Below are 20,589 nucleotides of genomic sequence, written 5' to 3' on the forward strand. Positions count from 1 at the left end.
AAATAGACATGGGAAAAAAAAGGTTAATATATTGTACTTAATTCCTAACTAATTACCATAAGACAAATCCATTTTAAAAGTAAGGTTCAAGTCAAGAATTCTTTAATCACTTCCTCCTATTTTTCCATTTTCAGAATCTCTGCAACCCTTTTAACTCTATTTAACTTCAAACATACCTTTTTCCTTTTCTTCTTCTTCACCATCCTGAAATTCAAAAAAATAATCAAATGTAAATATTATTTTAATAATAACCTCAACTATGTAAAAAACAAGAATAGCTAATTTTGAATTACCCTATTTCCCCAAACTCCATTAAGATAAATGCATCCTGTTGTAAGTATATCTTATTTAGAAGATAAAGGTACTACACACTTAAGTATATTTCAATAATTTAAATATAATAAACTTCACATAGTGCTATTTCCTCTTACAACTCAACAATTACAAAGGCTATTTTAAGGTTACAGTGTTCAGGAAAGTAACAAGTAGCTTATCCTGAAGGCCCTGTTTTCATGGGATTGTAAGCATCCTATAAAGGTCAAAACTAAAACCAAACAGACACCTTTCATTTGAAGACCTCAAAAGTTAGAGGTGAAATTATAAAAAAAGAAACAAAAAGCAAAAACAACAACAACAAAAAAACCACAACAAAATTGTTGCTATATAAAATGCATCATATTTGAAGCACATTTTACCTGAAACTACTTATAAAAATCCATTTTTGTTTCGAACTCACAGTAAATTTATGCTATAGGAAACTACCCAATTAAAAAAAGCATTCTATTGTATGTAATACAAATTAATACAGATTAATGCAATATACATTTAATTATTCTGAATTGTACAAACATGCCAAGATTTCATTAAAGGGTTAAAAATTACATTTGTTATCTCAAAGTAAAAATGTCAAAAACAAATTACTCAGTTACAGATTTATCAAGAATCACAATAAATATAATTAATGTAAAACTAAAGGAAATGAATTGTTTAAGAATATATGCTAGTAGGTTCAAAGCAACAGTAAATGTATTTATTCTTCCCCTCCCCTCCACGAAATTGGGGTTAAGTGACTTGCCCAGGGTCATAAAGCTAGGAAGTGTTAAGTGTCTGAGGTCAAATTTGAACTCGGGTCCTCCTGACTTCAGGCAGGTGCTCTATCTACTGCACCACCTAGCTGTGTCTGTATTAATTACTTTTAAAGTTCACAGAACCTTACAATAACTTCATTTTGTTATAATGTGGATATAAATACGTTATTTTTAAAAATCAGTTTAAAATCTTTTTTTCTTGTTTTGTGTATTATTATTTTACTTAGCTGGGTAGTTGAGAGTTGGTGAAAAGGAGTAAGAAGAACTTCAAAGCGATTGCTCTTTGAGATCATAAAGCAATGTATAGAATCTAGCTCTAAAATTAAAAACAAAAACAAAAAAAACCCCACCACCATCATTTGTTTAAGAACTTCCAGAAAGAAATTTCTTCTTGTGTCATAATGAAAGTATTATATTTGGAGGTATAAGAATCTGATTTCAAATCACAGTGCTGTCCATTATTACCTCCTATGAGATCTCAGGCAAAGGAAAACAAGTGGCTAAACTAAATAAATGATACTTATGACTTCTTTGATGGCTTTGCATCTAGGATGTTATACAAATAAACCAGGTCTACAAGTTGGAAAAATGAACTATTTGCCTACCATTACAAATATATGTAGAAGGTAGGAGTTAAAAATCCAAAGTTTTCCTGACTTTGATGTTGGTTCAGAACAAATCCACTATTTAAAGTAACCAAGTCCCTAAATATATGAAGTTAATTAACAAAGACAATATGCCTGTTTTAGTTATATACATGTGAATCTACCATATCAATTGCACCTTTAATAATAATTTATTAAATAAAACATTAGATTATCTCTTCCCTAACACAGAGAGCCAAACTTAAAAGGGAGTTTAAATTAGAAATGCTGAGCAAAATAGAAAAGATAAAACATAGATCTTTACTCTATATCACACCAATTTTGCCCTATGTAAACCTGAGTTTACAACAAGTAGCCAAAGACTAAATAAAGGCCATACACCAAATCACTGCTTTTGGCATGCCATCTTTTACTTTGCATTCTAGAGACTGTGATGGATACAATTTTCTATTGGCAAGCTGAAGTAAACATTTTTTTGTTATTTTGTTTAGAAAAAAAAAAAATCTTCTAAACATCAACCAAAGAAGAGTCTTTATAAGCTGATTATGTGGAAGGCCTCATAAGAAAAAAGGGATAGCATCCTTCCTCATAAGAAAACGAGAAGTAGGTCTTCTAAAAAGCATGGAGAACCATGATCTAACAAACTGAATGTGTTTCATAGAAGGCTGGGTTGAAAAATATAAAAATCAAGTTCTTTTAAAATCTAATAAATATCTATAATCAGTGTAAATATCTATAATCAGTGTATCTACAAGCTTCAGAGGAATTTGCATACTGATTGAGAAAAAAGAACAAATGCACTGAAATTCAGTATTGTGATTGTATGGTTCTAGCTATAAGAGCTAGAAGATAGTGTGAGGAATACTAATCCAAGAAATACAGCAAAGCTTGCTTTTGTTGGGGGGGAGGGGAGGAACACTTTTCCAAATGACTGAATTATGTCAGGTGTTAATTTTACTAGAGGGATCTCTTCTAGGAAGAGGTACTATCATAAGGATAAAAAAAGTGAATGAGTTATCTGTGGAATAGTGAATTTATCTAAAGAATACTTTTTAAAAATTTCAATGATTAGCTAAAAATGTCTAGTTTCTATTTTTTAAATAGTTTTGAGAGTTGAACTTCTCAAAACAGGCAGGGAAATAATCTTCTGGAAAAGTCAATTTAGAAGCTATGCACAATATGGTAATTTTAAAAAACTCAAATGTTTTCCAAGATTGAAAGAACTGGACAATGGAAAATATTTAAAAAATGAACTCTAAGGGTAACAAAATAATTTCTAAATAAATAGCTTTTCAAAAAGGGTTATTTGATAAATCAAGGATTGTCTGTAGGATTTGAATGATCATTTTAAGGATTTAATCTTATCAATTACAGGAAATAAAATACTAATTATGTAGCAGATGATTTTCTGTTCCAAGCAAAGTACATCCTAAACACTGTTTTGCTAAGTTCCCCAGCACCTTGTGATGGAACTAGAACTTTCTGTTTACCTAGCTGTTAGAGACAATTCTCCACTAATAGAGGAAACCATTCTAACCACTATAAGCCTTATGTTTTAAAATAGTCAAAATACCAGATGAAGAAATTCAATTCATCCATAATCATATAAAAAAACTGCTCTAAATCATTACTGATTAGAAAAATGCAAATTAAAACTCTGAAGTACCATCTACTCATACCTCTCAGACTGGTCAAGATGACAGGAAAAGATAATGATAAATGTTGGAGGGGATGAAGGAAAACTGGGATACTAATGCATTGTTGGTGAAGTTGTGAACTGATCCAACCATTCTGGGACAATGCTCAAAGGGCTACCAAACTATGTATGCCCTTTGATCCAGCAATGTCTTAATGGAGTTGTATCCTGGAGAGATGATCATATAAGAGGAAAAAAGAACCCAAATGTGAAAAAATGATTGTAGAAGCTTTTTTGTAATGGCAAGAAATTGGAAAATGAGCCTATCCACTAGGGAATGGATGAATAAGTTATGGTACATGGATGTAATGAATGGAATACTATTGTTCCATGATTGTCTGATTTCAGAAAAGCCTGGAAAGAATTACATGAACTGATTTGGAGAAACTAGGAGAACATTGGACACAATAACAGCAAGATGGGGTGATGAATGACTATGATCCAAGGCAATTCTAATAAACTTTTGATGGAAAATGTCATCACATCCAGAAAAAGAACTACAAAGACTTTTTGTTTTGTTGTTTTCTTTCTTGTGGTTTTCTCCTTTTGTTCTGATTTTTCATTCCAAACATGATTCACATGGAAATATAATAAATGTGTATGCATGTATGTGTGTGTGCATAAAAACCAATATCAGAATGTTTGCTAGCTTGGGGAGGGGGAGGAATCAAGTGAGGGAGGGAGGAAAAAAAAAATTGGAATGCAAAATCTTTTAAAAATGAATGTTGAATATTTTAACATGTATTGGAATACCTGCCATCTAGGGGAAGGGTGGGGAGGAGAGAAAATTTAGAACGGAAGGTTTTACAAGGGTCAGTATTGAAAAATTACCCATGCATATGTTTTGTAAATAAAAATCTATAATAAAAATAATAATAAAGAAAAAAATGTTGAAAACCTTTTACCAGTAACTGGAAAAATATATACTATCAAAACAAAAATTTTTTAAAGGCCATCACATTTTGCGGAATCAAGAGATCATGTCAGGACAAATGAGGAAGAAAGAACAAGCCTGGACAGGTCAAGTAGTAATAAGAAACAGAGTATATGAACTTATCTCTTTTTAATCCAGATTCAGTATCTAGACATCCGATTGAAAACAAATAAAAAAATCCCCTCGAGTATTATAAAATTCCCATGATTAAATTTTTTAAAAAGCACAAACTATACCTACATAATAGTTTTTAAAATTTTCAAAATTTAAGCATAATACAAAACAACAAAGCATTGGTTTTAGAAAGGCTGAAAAATCACTGACAAGTGACAAGAGGAAGTGTTTCAAAGTAGAAATGCAGTTTCACTTTATAGTCTGTGTAAAATGGTACAAAAATCTTCTTATGGGTTCAGTAATTCTTAAGTCACTTTTCTAGCAACTGAAATGTTAATACATAGTATATAAATTCAAATTGTCATATAAATTTAAAAAGTTTTGTGCATAATAGAATTTTAGGTCAAAATAAGTTCACTTTAATAAACCTTTGCTTCCTGCCCAAAATCAAATAAATAAAACAATGTTAAACTTACTGGAACTGTAAGAAAGGTATCATCTTCACCTTCTTGACCTTCATTTTCCTATGTTAAAAGGAAGTAACAAATTTGGCTACATTAAGTATGTAGGCAATGTGAAAATAATTTTTAACAATTTGAAATAGCTTATCCATGTTTATGTTTTCTATTAGAACTTCTATAACAGTGCTAAATCAACATTTAATAATGATTCCTTTCACTACAGAATTTTTATGTCTCCTAACATTCACGAAATCAGAAAAATTCTCCTTAAACTCCTTTAAAGAGATAGAAAAGTAATTATTTTAATATCAACATCAGATTCCAAGTTCAACTACTTTCAAAAACAGGGTTTGAAATAGATGCAATAAAATTCACATTAAATATCTGAATAAATGCTAAATTAATTAGTTAAATATCTGATTAAATATTTAGGGACAAAACATAACTATTCACAATTGACTAGAAAAATAATTAGGTCTTTGTGACTTGAAAAAGGGAAGAAGTAGTTTAAGCAACAGTTAGGTGATAAAATACCTGATTTTCAAGGTCTTTTTCTTTGCCTTGTATTGCTTCGGTCTGTTTTAGTTCATGATCTTTTTTATGTTGTTCAGCAGCAGACAAGTCTTTGGAATTATTATTTTCTTCATCATTTTCTGTAAATTCTTCAGAGTCCTTTAGTTCATCATTTCCATCTGGATCACTGGTCTCTTGATTCTCTGATTCACTTTCCTTTTAATGTCAAGAACATTTGGTAAAACCAAAGCCATAAGCTTGAATATCAGCACTATTTTATTTTTTTCAAAGGATAATTTTCTAACCTAATCTTTTAATAGTATATCCTCCTCCCCCAAAATTTTGAATTGACATTGTTGTGTTCCAACACTTTGCAAATCAACTACACTGTAAAATGACAGGCATTGTTAACCAAAGTAAATGAAGCTATGTGTTTTGAGTGACAAGTCTCACATTTTTGTGGAAGAACAAAACTTAAATTGCTTTTAAAGTTATTCTGAACTTCCAAAATATTATTATACAATTTCCAAGCATTTTTGGTGCTGTAGAAAAGAGATGATTCTACAAAAAATAAATCTCACCATTCCTACAAGCCATACTTCAAAGAAAAATCTCTTAAACCACTTGCAAATCTCAGCTTTGAGAAAATGTGGTAACTGATTACAGGAGTTTGTTGCATGGCATACTGTACCAATTAATCTTAACCATTTTGGTTTGAGACATGGTTATCTCTTTCAATACATGTTCACAAACAACGTTCCCTCTTCTTATGTTGTGAATGGATGACCATGCTATTGAACAAACTATGAAGACTGAGCATATATGAAAGTTTAGTGTTGCAAATAAAACAGTTAAACTGAAATAATTAATGCTATGTATAATTAATATGATACATAGAATTAAGCAGTTCCCATAGTGACTGCAATTAATACTACTTGATAAAGACAAATTAAAGGAGAGGAAATAGAAGATCAGACAAATCAGGAAGTTTTCTAGTTCCAAAAAGCTAGAGAAGTCCTCAACTAAACCAAACAAAGGTTGCCATGTTCAGTAATGGGACGTGAAGCCAAGGATGGGGCATCATTCTTGAAGAAGGGAGCCAGTACATCTTTGATAATATATTTTGTTTGTGTGTGTTTGTGGAAAAAAGAGAAAGAGGAGGATTTCTAAGTCCCAGATTCAGATAACCTGGATCACAGGTTTTGCTATAGGAACGGAAGGTCCAAAGTTTAGTGCACAACTTGGGTTATTGATCTACAAGTTCTGCTTATTTTATCCAAGATAGCTTGGGGATTGGGGGGGGGGGTGTCTAGGAATTTGAGGGGTTTTTTTCCCCTTTTCTCTTCTGAAATTTAGACATTATAATGCTTTAAGGAAAATCATCCCTACAAAGGAGGCGGAAGTTTTCCTAAAAACTTGAAATTGCAGCAAATTCATTTGGAGAGAGGGAAATAATTTGCTCCTTAATTACTTTCCTAGTTGAAATGCTCTATTATAAGATACTTCCAGGGAGAGCTGAGTCAGAGGGAAGGAGATTATTAAAGGACAACCAGACCTTAAAAGAAAACTGACACCTGGACATGTGAAAAGTTCTGGGAGCATAAAGGGAAATGATAGAACAGAAATAAACAAAAGTAAAGAAACAAACCACCCTTCACCTTTTAAAATGTCCTGAATACTACTACCAGCTCCACATATGTCCCTCCTCTTTGTTTATGAGTGCCTCCCAAAATGGATGCAGTAAGTATGTACAAGGGTACTTTCTACAAGCTAAATCAATGTGTTAGTTTCCTGGCTTATTAGTTTTCAAGTCCATCTTTTTTCACCTTAGAGGAAAGGAGCTCTTTAGAGACAATTATAAACATTCAACTTATAGACAAAATATGTGATATCTACACTTACTAGCTAGCTATTCTTAATCTTTCTTACTCCTAAATTAATTCATGTTTAAATGGGGGAAGTAATATTTGCTCATTCTTAGTCACAGTATTGATGTGAGAATCAAATAGCACCATCTGTGACAGTATTGTTATGAAAACCAAAGGAAATACTTTATGTTATATGCTTTGGAAGTTACAAAATACACAACAGTAGCACTGTATCAGCAACTTTGTCTCTAATGCACCAATATAAGGGGGGAAAGGGTACCAATTACTGTATCTGATTATAAACATAGTAACAGCCTTTCTTTCTTTGAAATGATACTTAACTGCCTTAAACCCTTGGTTCTATTCAGAGAGAAATTAACTATATAAGTATTTAAAACTTTACCTTGACAAATGTATCATCTTCCACTGAAGCATCTCCACTTAGTTCATCTGTTTCTTGTTTTTTACCTAAGGAAAAAAAAAAACAAAAAACAAACTGGGCTAGAGCTCCTGGTGTTTCATCATTTTAAGAGCAGAAAGTATAGAATGTGATATATAATAAATGGATAGTAAATACAGAACAGTATGGGAATACAAAAATAGAATCAGGAAATATATATGACTACAGTAACTTAAATGGAAAGAGCAAAAGAAAAAATTAAAACTAAATGTCACAATATTTATGATAAACTTGGTCCTGGAAAATAAAGACAATTCCTTTTCTGCTCCCCCCTTTCTATATTTGCTAATATATTGTGGGTAAGAAAGGATGACCTTTTTTGATTTATTAATTTCACTGCTAAGTTTTTCCTAGTTATTCTTCCTTATAGGGAATAATTCTGGGAGGTGGTGAAGAAATACACTAAAAAATATATGTGACAAATATAAAAATCTATTTTCAAGTCTTATTGTGAAATTCTATCATATTAAAGAAAACTGATGACTACGCTCAACCCTCCCCCCCAAAAAAAAAACCCCAAACAATTCCTTTATGGTAGCCTTCTCTAACCTCAGAGATCACCTGCTTTGATTTCTAGGCCATCTATTTATACTATATAATTCATCATTTCACTACATATTAACTTACGTTCTCTTTCTTTTATATATTTTAACTTTCCCAAATAGATTTTTAAGTTCACAGAAGACAATGACTATCACATGTTTGCATTCTTCTAAAATAGTTACCATGTGTGCACAAAAATTAATTATTTAATTGCATGTCAAATGACTGTTCAAGCTGGTCTAATAAAAGCAGAAATTGATTTACAGTGATAAAAGCTCTCATTTAATGAGCCAAGTTGTATAGTCTCATAAAAATATAACAAATGACGCCCAACTTATTTATGAAAATTATTAGTTATTAAAATGTCTAATCTGTCCTCATAGAAACGTTACAAATGTTTAGGTTCCTAACTTATTCACAAGAACTTTCTTTAACCCACAAATTTTATAATAACCAATTGCAATTATACATTAATAATTTTTTGAAAAGCACAATGGCAAAAGGTCAAGCAACAATCTGGAAAGTAAGGCTAGAAATGGCTCTGAGAGAATAAGAGGCAAAATGGGGAGATTTAGGCAATGTAAAAAATAAAATTTATCAATTTTAGTTTTTTGATTAAAAAATTGCTTTGAAAAAGGTAGTGGGAAATGTGCCCCAATGCAAGTTTAACAGCAAATGCCAAGAGGTTTTGTTGTTGCTTTTTTAAACAAGGGATTTTGAAGCACATTTACAAGAAAAAGAATCATTAGGGTGAATATACACACACACACACATATATATATCTCTGCAGTCTTTCAAGAGAGATAACTGATGAAACCTACCCGGGGAGAAATGAGGAATGAATGAAAAACTGAATGATTAAACTTTGGCAAGGGCAAATGTCATTTCACTTTCTGAAGCAAGAAGAGGATGAAGCTGAGAGAAAAAAAAAAAAAGGAATAGAAGAAAAACGCTGAACAAAATTCTCAAATAGCATTAATTTTTCCAGTCATGTAGCAAAGACTGGATTACTGGAAACAGTGTTAGACTACAAAATCAGTCAAAATGTGAATTCAAAATCTACCTCTGATATGACATAGGAATTAAGTCCTAGTTTTTTCATCTGTTAATTGCATTTCCAGGGCTATGAGGCAAAAATAATGTATAATCTCACCTCTACATAACTGGTGGCAGAGGAAAGAGAAACAAGTCAAGGGATCAAATACAACATATCTCAGAAAAAGGGAAGATCATTTAGAATTCCAAGTATTTCATGAATCAAAAAAAGGGTAGGAACAAATAGCACACAGAGGTTAATCCTATATACATCATGGTCTATTTTCTAATTCCAATGTTAATTAACAACTTACTATAAAGAAGTAAATGAATAAGACATGTATATATACAAAGAGAAAGGAATTCTGTACTTGGATTATATCTCTCTACAGAACACATGGAAGATTTATGTTTGAGATGAAAAATTGATTTTGCAGATTCAAGGAAAAACTCAGTCCTGTGGTATTCCCCCCCCCCCCATTCATATCACTGGGCATATATTAAGGGCCCACTTACTCAATAAGACTACAATTATGTTGCTTATAAAATTGTAATCAAAATAACTTTTTAGTGCAGAAATCTAAAAGCTTCACAAAAAGGATGTCACAAAAATTCTTCAAAAAGCCTTGTGTGAGACTTGGAAGAAAGCTGTAAGAAGGAAGTAGAGAGGGAAAGAACAACAGTCCATGAAAATGCTCAGATTCAGAGGATTTTACATTTAGTCTTGGAGGCAGTAGGAAAGTACTGGAATTTACTGAATGATGTGTGTGTGTGTGTGTGTGTGTGTGTGTGTGTGTGTGTGTGTGTGTGTGTGTGTGTGTGTTAGAGAGAGAAAGGGAGGGGTGGGAAGGAGTGATACTCAGACAGATACTGGAGTATTAGGATGATCAACAGAGGTGAATGGAAAATGAATTAGAAGAGAAACATCTGTAAGCAGGAAATTAATCAGAAGACTACCTCTAATAGTAGAGGCACAGAAAAGTAACTGGGTTCTCAAAGGATAGATATTATCTAGCAGATTTTACATCAAACTGAAAAGGATTCATTTTATGAGAAAGGCAACATATAAGAAACCATGCACAGCTACCCATTCATCTGATTAACTGAGATAATTTACAAAGAAAAGATTAATGGGGAATCAGATTGACACATAGTCCAGCAGCAAGGACTGCATCTGCCAAGGACCAGCTAAACCAGCTTAACTACAGAAAGGTTGTCATGAGTAGGCTGGTGATGATGATTGATTCTTTGGTGATCACGGTGATAAATGAAAATAGTAGATTTAAAAAAGAAAAGAAAATAGTAAATAAATACACAAAACCACACTCTTCATAACCTTCAGTTTCAATAGAGCCAAGTAATACAACAAAAGAGAGGCAGAACATGTTAATATTCAGATTATGTGAAGTCATTCCTTAGATTCAGCAATGCTATTACTAAATTACTAAAAGCACATGTATCTTTATAAGGTCAATACAAAAAAAGTCCTATAAATAACAAAACATTGTGGCAACAGTTTATTGTAGGAAAAAAACACCTGGAAACAAAATGAATGCTCATTAATTAAGGAATGAAACAAATTGTGGTATATGAATATAATAGAATACAAGCAGGCAATTCAGAAACAAATGGGAAGAGCTGTATGGAGTGGCTCAATTAAAAAAAAAAACACCAACAAAAAAACAGAACCAAGAAAATCACATTAATGACAAATAATACATTAAAAGGTAGCTACTCTCAAACTGTAATGAATAATTTCTAGTGCCAGGAAACTGATGATAACTTAAATATAGGGGATTAAAATATAGGATGAAATATACATTTTCAGATACAATTGTTATGTTAGTTGGTTAAGATGAAATACGTTTTATGCCATGGTATAACAAAAGGCAATTGGAAAACTTAACAAAAATAAAACCATGGCTTTCTCTCCAATATCTATTATAGAGGATCAGAAATAGATCCTGAAAATCAAATCAATAATGTAGCTGAATACCTGTGACAAATTCAAAGTCTGAAAACATTAGATAAAGCACTAAGAGACAGTGAAACAGTATAGCCAGTTTGTTTTTTTCCTTTTATAAAAAGGACACTTCCAATTCATATCTCAAATTCTAGGCAATTCTTCTGAATTGTTCACTGAAACTACTATATCAGTAGTTATCAAGGATCTCTTAATTTCCAAATGTTTTTGTCTTTTCTCAACTCACCCTTTCCAAAGTTCTTTATTCACTTCTCAATAATCTTCCCTGGTTCCCTGACTGCTACTTCTTGGCTCTTCTACTTGTTTTGCCACTTTGCCTCCTTTACTAGATTACCATGCATGTCTTCACCAAACCTTGTGCAACTAAGGTGCTAATTCAATTAACATTAGCTTCCATAACCTAACTACCTAACTTTTCAAACTTCATTCCTATACCAAATGCTTATCTGACGTTTTAAACAAAATCTGGTGGGTACCTCAAAGACAGTCAGAACAACATTTATTACTCTCTTCTCCTAAAACCTCTCATTTTAATTTTTTTTCAAGCATCTTATCATCCCCCTATAGTCACTCAGGTTAACCACCTTAGAGTACTGATGACTCTTTTTTCTAACCCACTCTTCATATGCAGTAAGATGATTCTACCTCCAGAACATCTTATATTTTTCTAATAATCCTTGTTTAAAAAAATTACTCTTGCTAAAATTAGTCATTCTCAGATTATCCTCCTTAATGTCTGAAGCATCTGACAATCACTCATTTTACTAGTGTTTCTTTGGCTCTCAACTTATATCACCTGGACTCAAAAGAAATTTCTTAAGTTTCCTCTAATCCAGTCTCTATGCTCTCCAATTGCAATCTCCATATTGCATATTATGTGATATTCCAAAAGCACAGATGTGACCATATCAATTCCCTGCTTGTAAAGATCTCTGTACTCTCCTCTGTATTAAAATACACATTTCTTTCTTAAAGAAACTAAAAGCCCTTCCCAATCTGCTCCATTCCACTCTCCAGGTTTACCATATAATATCGCTCTTTCCACACTCTATACTTCAAACTGACCTATTTGCTGTTAGCCTCTGACAGTCCAACTCCACAAAAGCTTCCATGACTTTGTACAGACTGTCTCCAGGAATAAAATTTATTTCCTGCCGATCCCTGCCTCTTATAATCTTCTTTCAAGGTTTGGCTCTACAAAAAGCCTTTTCTGACCAGCACTCTAGTTCCCTTAAATCATTCCAAATATATGCTTTTTTTTTTTCTTTTCCATTACATTTTGTATTTACTGTATGTGTTGTATTAAAGGAAAGAGAAGGGGCTAAAATTTATTTGGAAAACTGTATAAGGTTTTTTCAATGATTCAAGCTGCTGACACCAAAGCAATTCACTATTCTCCTAGTGAGACCTTATAGCCAAGTCTTGAAATTAACAACAGTATCATAAAAATCAAGGCTATGGGTGATGATCCAAAGGAAAATGGAAAGTTATTTAGTAGGTAGATAACAAATTATCAATTATATTTCATGCACAGGAAGTGCATGACCAATTAACCAATAGACAGCCTATTAGTCAAATTATTCAAACTTAAAAGGGGAGGGATGAAGGAAGGAGAATTTTTAGAACTCTAGAAAACAACAGGGTAAGAAATGATGGCTTATTCAATACAAACAAGAATTAGCTTGTGTACTTTAAGACAACAGAGTAACCACAACTTGATTCTTAAGACCCCCTGGATTTGTTGTTTTTCCAATTTGTAACCAAGCACACAGGTAGGACAAATATTCCTAGATCAATTCTTCAAGCATTCTGCAACATAACTGGGAAATCTTCCCTCCAAACCCTCCCTAAAGTTTCGTGATACTAATGTGGAATAAAATATATGAATTTTATATTACACTAGATCTATATTTTATATTATTTATAAATTATACTAGATCACATTAAATGTAATTGTGAAAGGTTACTGTTATCCCAATAAATTGATTAATCTTAGAAAATCTTATTCCAAATAGCCATATAATTTATTTCTAATCAAATATGGTATTTGTAGTCATTCCCACTGAAAGTAGAATAGCCTATCTTTGGTCAAGAATGACCTCTCCCTATGGGACAACTAGGTGGCACAATGGGTAGAGCCCAGCTCTGAAGTCAGGAGGCCCTGAATTCAAATCAGGTCAGACACTTAACATTTCCTAGCTGTGTGACCCTGGGCAAGTCACTTAACCCCAATTGTGGCAGAAAAAAAAAAATTACCTTCCCCATACCCTCTCACCCCCAGTTTCTATGTAGAAAAAAAAAACCTTTTAAAAAAAATTTACTAGATAACAAATTATCAATTATATTTCATGCACAGGAAGTGCATGACCAATTAACCAATAGACAGCCTATTAGTCAAATTATTCAAACTTAAAAGGGGAGGGATGAAGGAAGGAGAATTTTTAGAACTCTAGAAAACAACAGGGTAAGAAATGATGGCTTATTCAATACAAACAAGAATTAGCTTGTGTACTTTAAGACAACAGAGTAACCACAACTTGATTCTTAAGACCCCCTGGATTTGTTGTTTTTCCAATTTGTAACCAAGCACACAGGTAGGACAAATATTCCTAGATCAATTCTTCAAGCATTCTGCAACATAACTGGGAAATCTTCCCTCCAAACCCTCCCTAAAGTTTCGTGATACTAATGTGGAATAAAATATATGAATTTTATATTACACTAGATCTATATTTTATATTATTTATAAATTATACTAGATCACATTAAATGTAATTGTGAAAGGTTACTGTTATCCCAATAAATTGATTAATCTTAGAAAATCTTATTCCAAATAGCCATATAATTTATTTCTAATCAAATATGGTATTTGTAGTCATTCCCACTGAAAGTAGAATAGCCTATCTTTGGTCAAGAATGACCTCTCCCTATGGGACAACTAGGTGGCACAATGGGTAGAGCCCAGCTCTGAAGTCAGGAGGCCCTGAATTCAAATCAGGTCAGACACTTAACATTTCCTAGCTGTGTGACCCTGGGCAAGTCACTTAACCCCAATTGTGGCAGAAAAAAAAAAATTACCTTCCCCATACCCTCTCACCCCCAGTTTCTATGTAGAAAAAAAAAACCTTTTAAAAAAAATTTACATGATCTTCAGTTATGTAACTTTTTCCAAGAACACAATCATAGATGAGAATTGTGAAATTATCTTAAGTAGGTAGTGATATGATTGTGAATGATAATTAACAAATTAATTTGCAGTCCTTGACAGCAGGGACTATTTATGTTTTTCTATTTTCTATTTCATTTCTAGTGCTCTGCACAGTGCTTTGCATAGGAATTCCATAATAATGCTCTTTAAGTCATTAAATATTTTTAAAAACTTGGCAGTTGTTTTTATTATATCTGGAGTTAAATAAGTTTAAGAAGCTAGAAGATATGGCAAGGTATTTTGTATGTACTCAATGAAACTTAGTATCAAAAAAAGCTATTGAATAGGATCTGATTAGCATTATATTAAAGGTGCAGCAAATAAAATACTTACAATACAGTCACATCTAACTTAAGTTAGACAGGTTAAAGAAAAACCTGTCGTTAGGGTAAAAAAGGGTAAGTAAACGGTGAAGAGAAATAACATCTATCTTATATAGAGGCTATTAAAATGCTGATTAAAAATAAAAATTGTATCTCTACATTGAAAAGGGAATGATTAAACAGGACTCAAAATGACAAGCTAGTCCATATATTATTGCATAAAACCCAAACCCAACTTTGTGCATAGATCATTGCAATTCCTTAAAAACTTAATTTTTTAATAAAATCTTTCCTTCAATTAGTCTAATTACATGAAGTTTTGCCACTGTGTTTTAAAATAAACAAAATTAAGGAACTGTTCATTAATCTGGCATCATTGAGGAAAATAAAATTTCCAAATATGTGTATTTCTCAGCTAACAGTATCATTATTATGTAGTATCATTAATTACAAATTCCTTATAAATCTAAACAAAAATATATTACACCTTCTCTGACTTTCTTCAACAAAAACCTAATTATGTTTTTTTTTTTGTTTTCTTAAAGAAAAAATGTACATGCTTATTAATTCAATTGCTCTCAGGGCCTATATATATAACATAAGTGTATAACAGTTTTCCTCTATACTAAATGGCTTATTATGATTTAAGTTGTCAACTTTTAGAAAGTTTCTGTCTTTTTCTTGGATTTCTGTTGCTTTCAAAAAACAAGTTTTCTTCTAGTAACTCCCACTTCACCACTTTTTATTTGCTAGGGGTTGGGAGAAAATAAAAATTACTCAATTAACAAAACTATCTAAAGTAAGACTAACTAGTCTCTAAGGGAGGAAGAACATTACTGTGAGTAAATAACCTGGGCTTTGGTATATTTTTCCTCATAGCTCTAAGTTGAGAGCCAATGATGTAGTAGAAAAATAAATACTTGTAGCTTCTGGACTGCAAATTTCTCAGGGTAAACAAATTAGATGAAAATTTAATTGGGAAACATTTAACAAAATAAAAATACATAGATGACAGATGCCAATTCTTGGTTTTCAAAGTGTGTGGACTGCAGAAATCTTTTTCAATTTAAAGTTTTACAAACCATTGATATAGTGAATGGAGCAGGGAAACCAGAATTCAAATCCTGTCTCAGATATTTACTAACTACACAACCCAAATCAAGTCACTTTTTAATCCTTCTGTGTCTTTTATTTAACATATTAAATCAGAATAGTAGCCAAACATATCTTACTGGATTACAATTTTCATATAACAGAAAGCACCATATAAATAAAAATTCTATTGTTACTCTGCAAATTCAGGGTTTTTTGGTTATTTTCTTATTCTTTTCCAAAGTTCAAGTTATCAAATAAGTAACATCTGCACACTTTTGTATAACATGTTGAAGAATACAAATCATAAAATTGATAGCACAAAGGTTTTCAATTTATTTTGTCATGGATCCCTTCCTGGAATGTTTTAAAATGCATAAAACAAAATATATAGGATCACAAAGGAAATCAATTGTTCTGAAATACCGTTATCACTTTTTTTTTTTTTTTTAAACTTCATGCACTCAGGTTAAGAATCTCTAAATCAGGGACAGCTAGATTGTACAGTGTAAAGAACACTATCAGAATTCAAATCTGATCTCAAGACAGTTTTATCACTTACTAGCTATATGACTGGACAAATCCTTTAATCCAAATGCCAAAGTGGCACATGCCTATAATCCCAACTAACAGGGAAACTGAGGCTAGTGTATGATTTGAGCTTAATCCTTAGGTACAGTAATGCTATAGTAAACTCCCAAAAACATAGGGCCACTAAGCTACCTAAAGAGAATAGATCTAGCCTACATGAGAAAACAGTAAGTCAAAGCTTCCAAGATGAGCAATAACAGGATGAGGCTTATGAATGATATCCCCCCAGCCAGGGGGAGATAAGGAGACCTAATCTCAAGAATTGGAGAGAGGGTAGGAAGAAAAAGAAAGAGGGGAAAATGGAGGGAGAAGAGGACAGAAAGAAAGAAGAAGGGAGAGGGAGAAGTACCCATGAAGTATTTTGACAAGAAGTCAAGTACTTTACATAGAAATTAACTAACAGGCCCCCTAATTGAAATAATGTTCAAAGAATTCATTTCTGTGTCCTTAATTTGGCACAAGACTTTTGCCTAATTTCATCTTGTGAAAACTTGAAAAATCAATACTATCTAAACTGTTTGAAATTCTGATATTCCTAGTTATCAATGATCATATGTTTCTTTGTAATTTACCGAATTTTCAAAATAGCACTAGAAGGAATTAATCAGGGTTACAATAATTTGCCATAAGTTCTGAAATAAACCTTATTAAGCACTCACTGACATAGTTAAGAGATAAAATTTAGGAATTTAGGCTTAAAGAGAACAGTCCAGTTTAACAGGAGAAACAGCTAAAGAAAAACAATTCTATTGAAGTCCAGAGGAGTAAAGTTAAAATAGATGGTCTCCCCAAACCCACTTTAAAATCTGACATAATTGAAATGTTTGATAAAATTGATAAAATTATAAAAATTAAGTTGATTATAGATGAGAAAAAGTGGAGAGAAGGAATAGTTCAAATAGTTACAAGTTATTAATTATATTAAAATGCATTGATTTGAATTATTTTACTATATGATATAACTAAATCGGTACCAATTTATCTAATGAAACTGAATTTGCCAATAAAAAAGTTTAATTTTTAAAAATTATATAAAAAAAGGAAGAAAAAAATTAGTTTATTTCCTGTCCTATTTTTTTCTCTCCCACCCTTTTTCTTATATTAGGAATGGCATAGATATCATTAAGTGATTAGTAATATAATAACAAAGTTCAGGTTTTTAGGTCAAGGTCGTGTCAAATCAATCTAATACACAAAATGATTTAAGTACCCTCCCTCCCCCCCAAACACTGGCAACATTTCCCTAGAAGTCTTCCTTGATCTAAGAAGGCAGAATGCCATTGGCAAATAGCACAAAAGCATAAACTAGTTATATAACATACATATTTTCAAAGCTTTTAACAACCTTTGCTTTTGGCTGCTGCTTTCTTGTTCGAAGTATCACCAGAAGACGACAGGTCAATATTATCAGGATCACCTCCTTCCTCTTCAATTGCCTGTGTTAGAAAGGTAGGTTAATATACAAATTCTATTTAAATGGATATTTTAATAATAAAATAAAATTTATCGAAATTAATCTTTAGAAATGAAATAAAGATGAACATATCTTAAGTCTCTTGAAAATGCAAAATATTAAATATAAAGCAGGCAGCCCTGTCATAGAACCTACTTCAAGAAATTAAGATACTTAAAATAGTATTTAAGGCCTATATAGTTGCAGAAGAAACTCTATTACACAAATCAGTAAAATCAGATTGTAACAAGCTGATGTTAAAGAATAACAGTGGGGGTTAGGGAATTAAATAGAAACCCATGGGGGAGGGGGGAGCATCGGAATATTAATTGAACAACTAATTACTAAGATCTACTTAAGTATTGTATATCATTGGTCATTTAAATGTATTAACAAGTGTTGTCTTTATTCTTGTGATGCAATTTTTCCCTCCCCCACAATCCCAACATACCCAGAAATAAACAAGAGGTTCAACCGTTGAAAGCCCAACCGTTACTATGGGATGTGGGAATTTAAAATATGGTCAACTATATAGAGATTTACATAGCTCTCTATATTTGTCTGTATAGATCTCTATATATTAAGTTTATGTATCTAGATCATTCTATATACACTTACAATTATATAGATTTCGCCCTAGACATATGTATCTCTCTCTCTCCATAAATCTATGCATATAGATCTCTAAATGTAAAGAGATCCATGTGTTACAAAATATATTGTTATCTAAATTTAGTATACACATAATATGACATTAATTTATGCATATTATAGAATGTGTATCTATATTTTTGATTAAGTGCATATCAAAAATGTCTATTTCAGACCATGTAACTATATAACATAGTCCCCATAACGTAGAAAATGTTTTATCTCTACATACATAATCTGTATTCCACAGAAATGTTATCCCATCTAACTACGAATTTAATTACGGTAAAGACAGAGCCGTTGGAGCTAGACACACTAACTTTTAGCTATTAAGTGCCCGTCCCCCCTCAAACCAAGAGATCGCCATGCGCTCGCCTTCTGCACATGCCCCTTCTCAGCTTCTTAAATCGCCTTCGTTGCTCTAAAGAATCCGCTGGGCCGCCGCGGCGCGGATGCAGCGAGGCTCGGTGCTGGAGAGCCTAGAACCCGCCCGCGAGCATCATGGCCCGACTCGTGAACCCGAGGCGGGAAGGGGGGAGGGGAGCGGGTAACCCGGCGGACCCAGGTAGGGGTGGGCGTGGAGATATGGATAGGGCGCGGGGGGAGGGGGGAAGATGCAGCAACCCCCACAACAGCCCCTTCCTCACAAACAGATCCCTTCGGGCCCAAGAAGCTCCAGGCAAACCCAACGGCAGCATCCTATGAGAAGAGAGGAGAGGGCGGGTAGCGCGGCCTAGGACCGCGCAGGACGCCGCCCCCTCTCCTTCGCTTCCCCAGCCGGGCCTCACCTGCTTGAGTCGGGAAACGAGCACGTTTTTCACCCCGTTAATGTCCAGGTTCCGCCGCTTCAACTCTGATTTAAGATCGATCACCCGCAGGTCGCTGATCTTCTTACTCTCCGACTGCCCCGAGGCTGCAGAGGTGGCAGAGGAGGAACCAGAGGCGGTGGCGGCCATTTTAGAGAGAAAGAACGCAGCGGAGGCAGCTCCTGAGCTGCAGGGCGAGGGCGGCGGCGGCGGCTTCACTAACTTCGAGCCCGGCCCGAGATCCCAGCCAGTCTCTCACTGCTGCGCACAATGAACCACTGGCCCCGCCCCTCGTCCCACCCCGCCGCAATCAGTCGCGGAAAGCACCCGGATGGAAGGAGACGCCTGCGCACTAGCGACCAATTTACGCTGCCCCTGAGAGGGAACCTGCGCACTAAGGCTTCTGGGGTTGGCAGCCCAACCCCCTCCCGCCTGGCTACCTGAAGAGTGCTGCCCTCTTTCGCCCTTTCGCGAGGTGTGAGGTCAGACAAGTTTTAACTGCAGTAACGTTCACTGAGCCTTCGTTCCATTGGTTGTGTGGTTTTCTTTCCCTTTTTTTTTCTTTTCTTTTCTTTTTCTTTTTTTTTTTTTTTGAAGAATTAAAGGCATTGAGTGCCAACAAAATGCTAGACATCGTAAAACATAATCAAGCACTTGGCACTTAATAAATGCTTGTTGAATGATTGAGTGGGCTGTGACATCCCAATCGTCACCCTTAAACAGTCTGCTATAGTGGCCTTTTCTAGCTCTTCCTATATTTACTTGTAGGACAGATTGAAATTTCAGTAGAGACATAAATTTCTTTGCCAATCCGAGTGGCCAAACCCCAAATGCTGTTCTGCAAAATCAAAAAATATGCTTTCTAAAAGTCAAACAATAGGAGTTCTCGCTCCCTCACAGGCAATGATCATTGTTTTTACATCAAGGAAATTCAGACTCCAAGAACAGTGATAATCTCTTTGAAGAATCACTTTAACAGGTAAGTATCATTCTTGGATTATTCCTATTAATCATAACTATCATGTATATGGAATTAAAACTGTTACATCTCTTTTAAAAATAATATTTCTCCCCATTTCATGTAAATTTTTTTAAATATTTGTTGGTTTTTTAAGTTTTGAGTTCCAAATTTGTATCCCCTTCTCCTTTTCCCCTCCCCCACTA

The 20,589-nt window shown here is 33.5% G+C and overlaps 1 protein-coding gene across 2 annotated transcripts in view; it reads right to left on the minus strand.

The window, feature by feature from the left end:
• The window catches only part of SLTM (SAFB like transcription modulator), a 40,487-nt gene extending 20,757 nt beyond the window's left edge, over positions 1-19,730 (minus strand). For both annotated transcript variants that reach the window (XM_074294639.1, XM_074294638.1), the window contains exons 1-6: positions 19,408-19,730; positions 17,861-17,951; positions 7,683-7,747; positions 5,433-5,627; positions 4,914-4,961; positions 177-204 (exon numbers count right to left, since the gene is read on the minus strand). In XM_074294639.1, coding sequence (XP_074150740.1) covers positions 177-204; positions 4,914-4,961; positions 5,433-5,627; positions 7,683-7,747; positions 17,861-17,951; positions 19,408-19,575 — 595 coding nt within the window. In that variant the 5' untranslated portion in view covers positions 19,576-19,730. The remainder of the gene's footprint in view (positions 1-176; positions 205-4,913; positions 4,962-5,432; positions 5,628-7,682; positions 7,748-17,860; positions 17,952-19,407) is intronic.
• Positions 19,731-20,589: the final 859 nt, after the last annotated feature.

Source organism: Sminthopsis crassicaudata, chromosome 2 (genome assembly GCF_048593235.1).
Source record: "Sminthopsis crassicaudata isolate SCR6 chromosome 2, ASM4859323v1, whole genome shotgun sequence".
Taxonomy (NCBI): domain Eukaryota; kingdom Metazoa; phylum Chordata; class Mammalia; order Dasyuromorphia; family Dasyuridae; genus Sminthopsis; species Sminthopsis crassicaudata.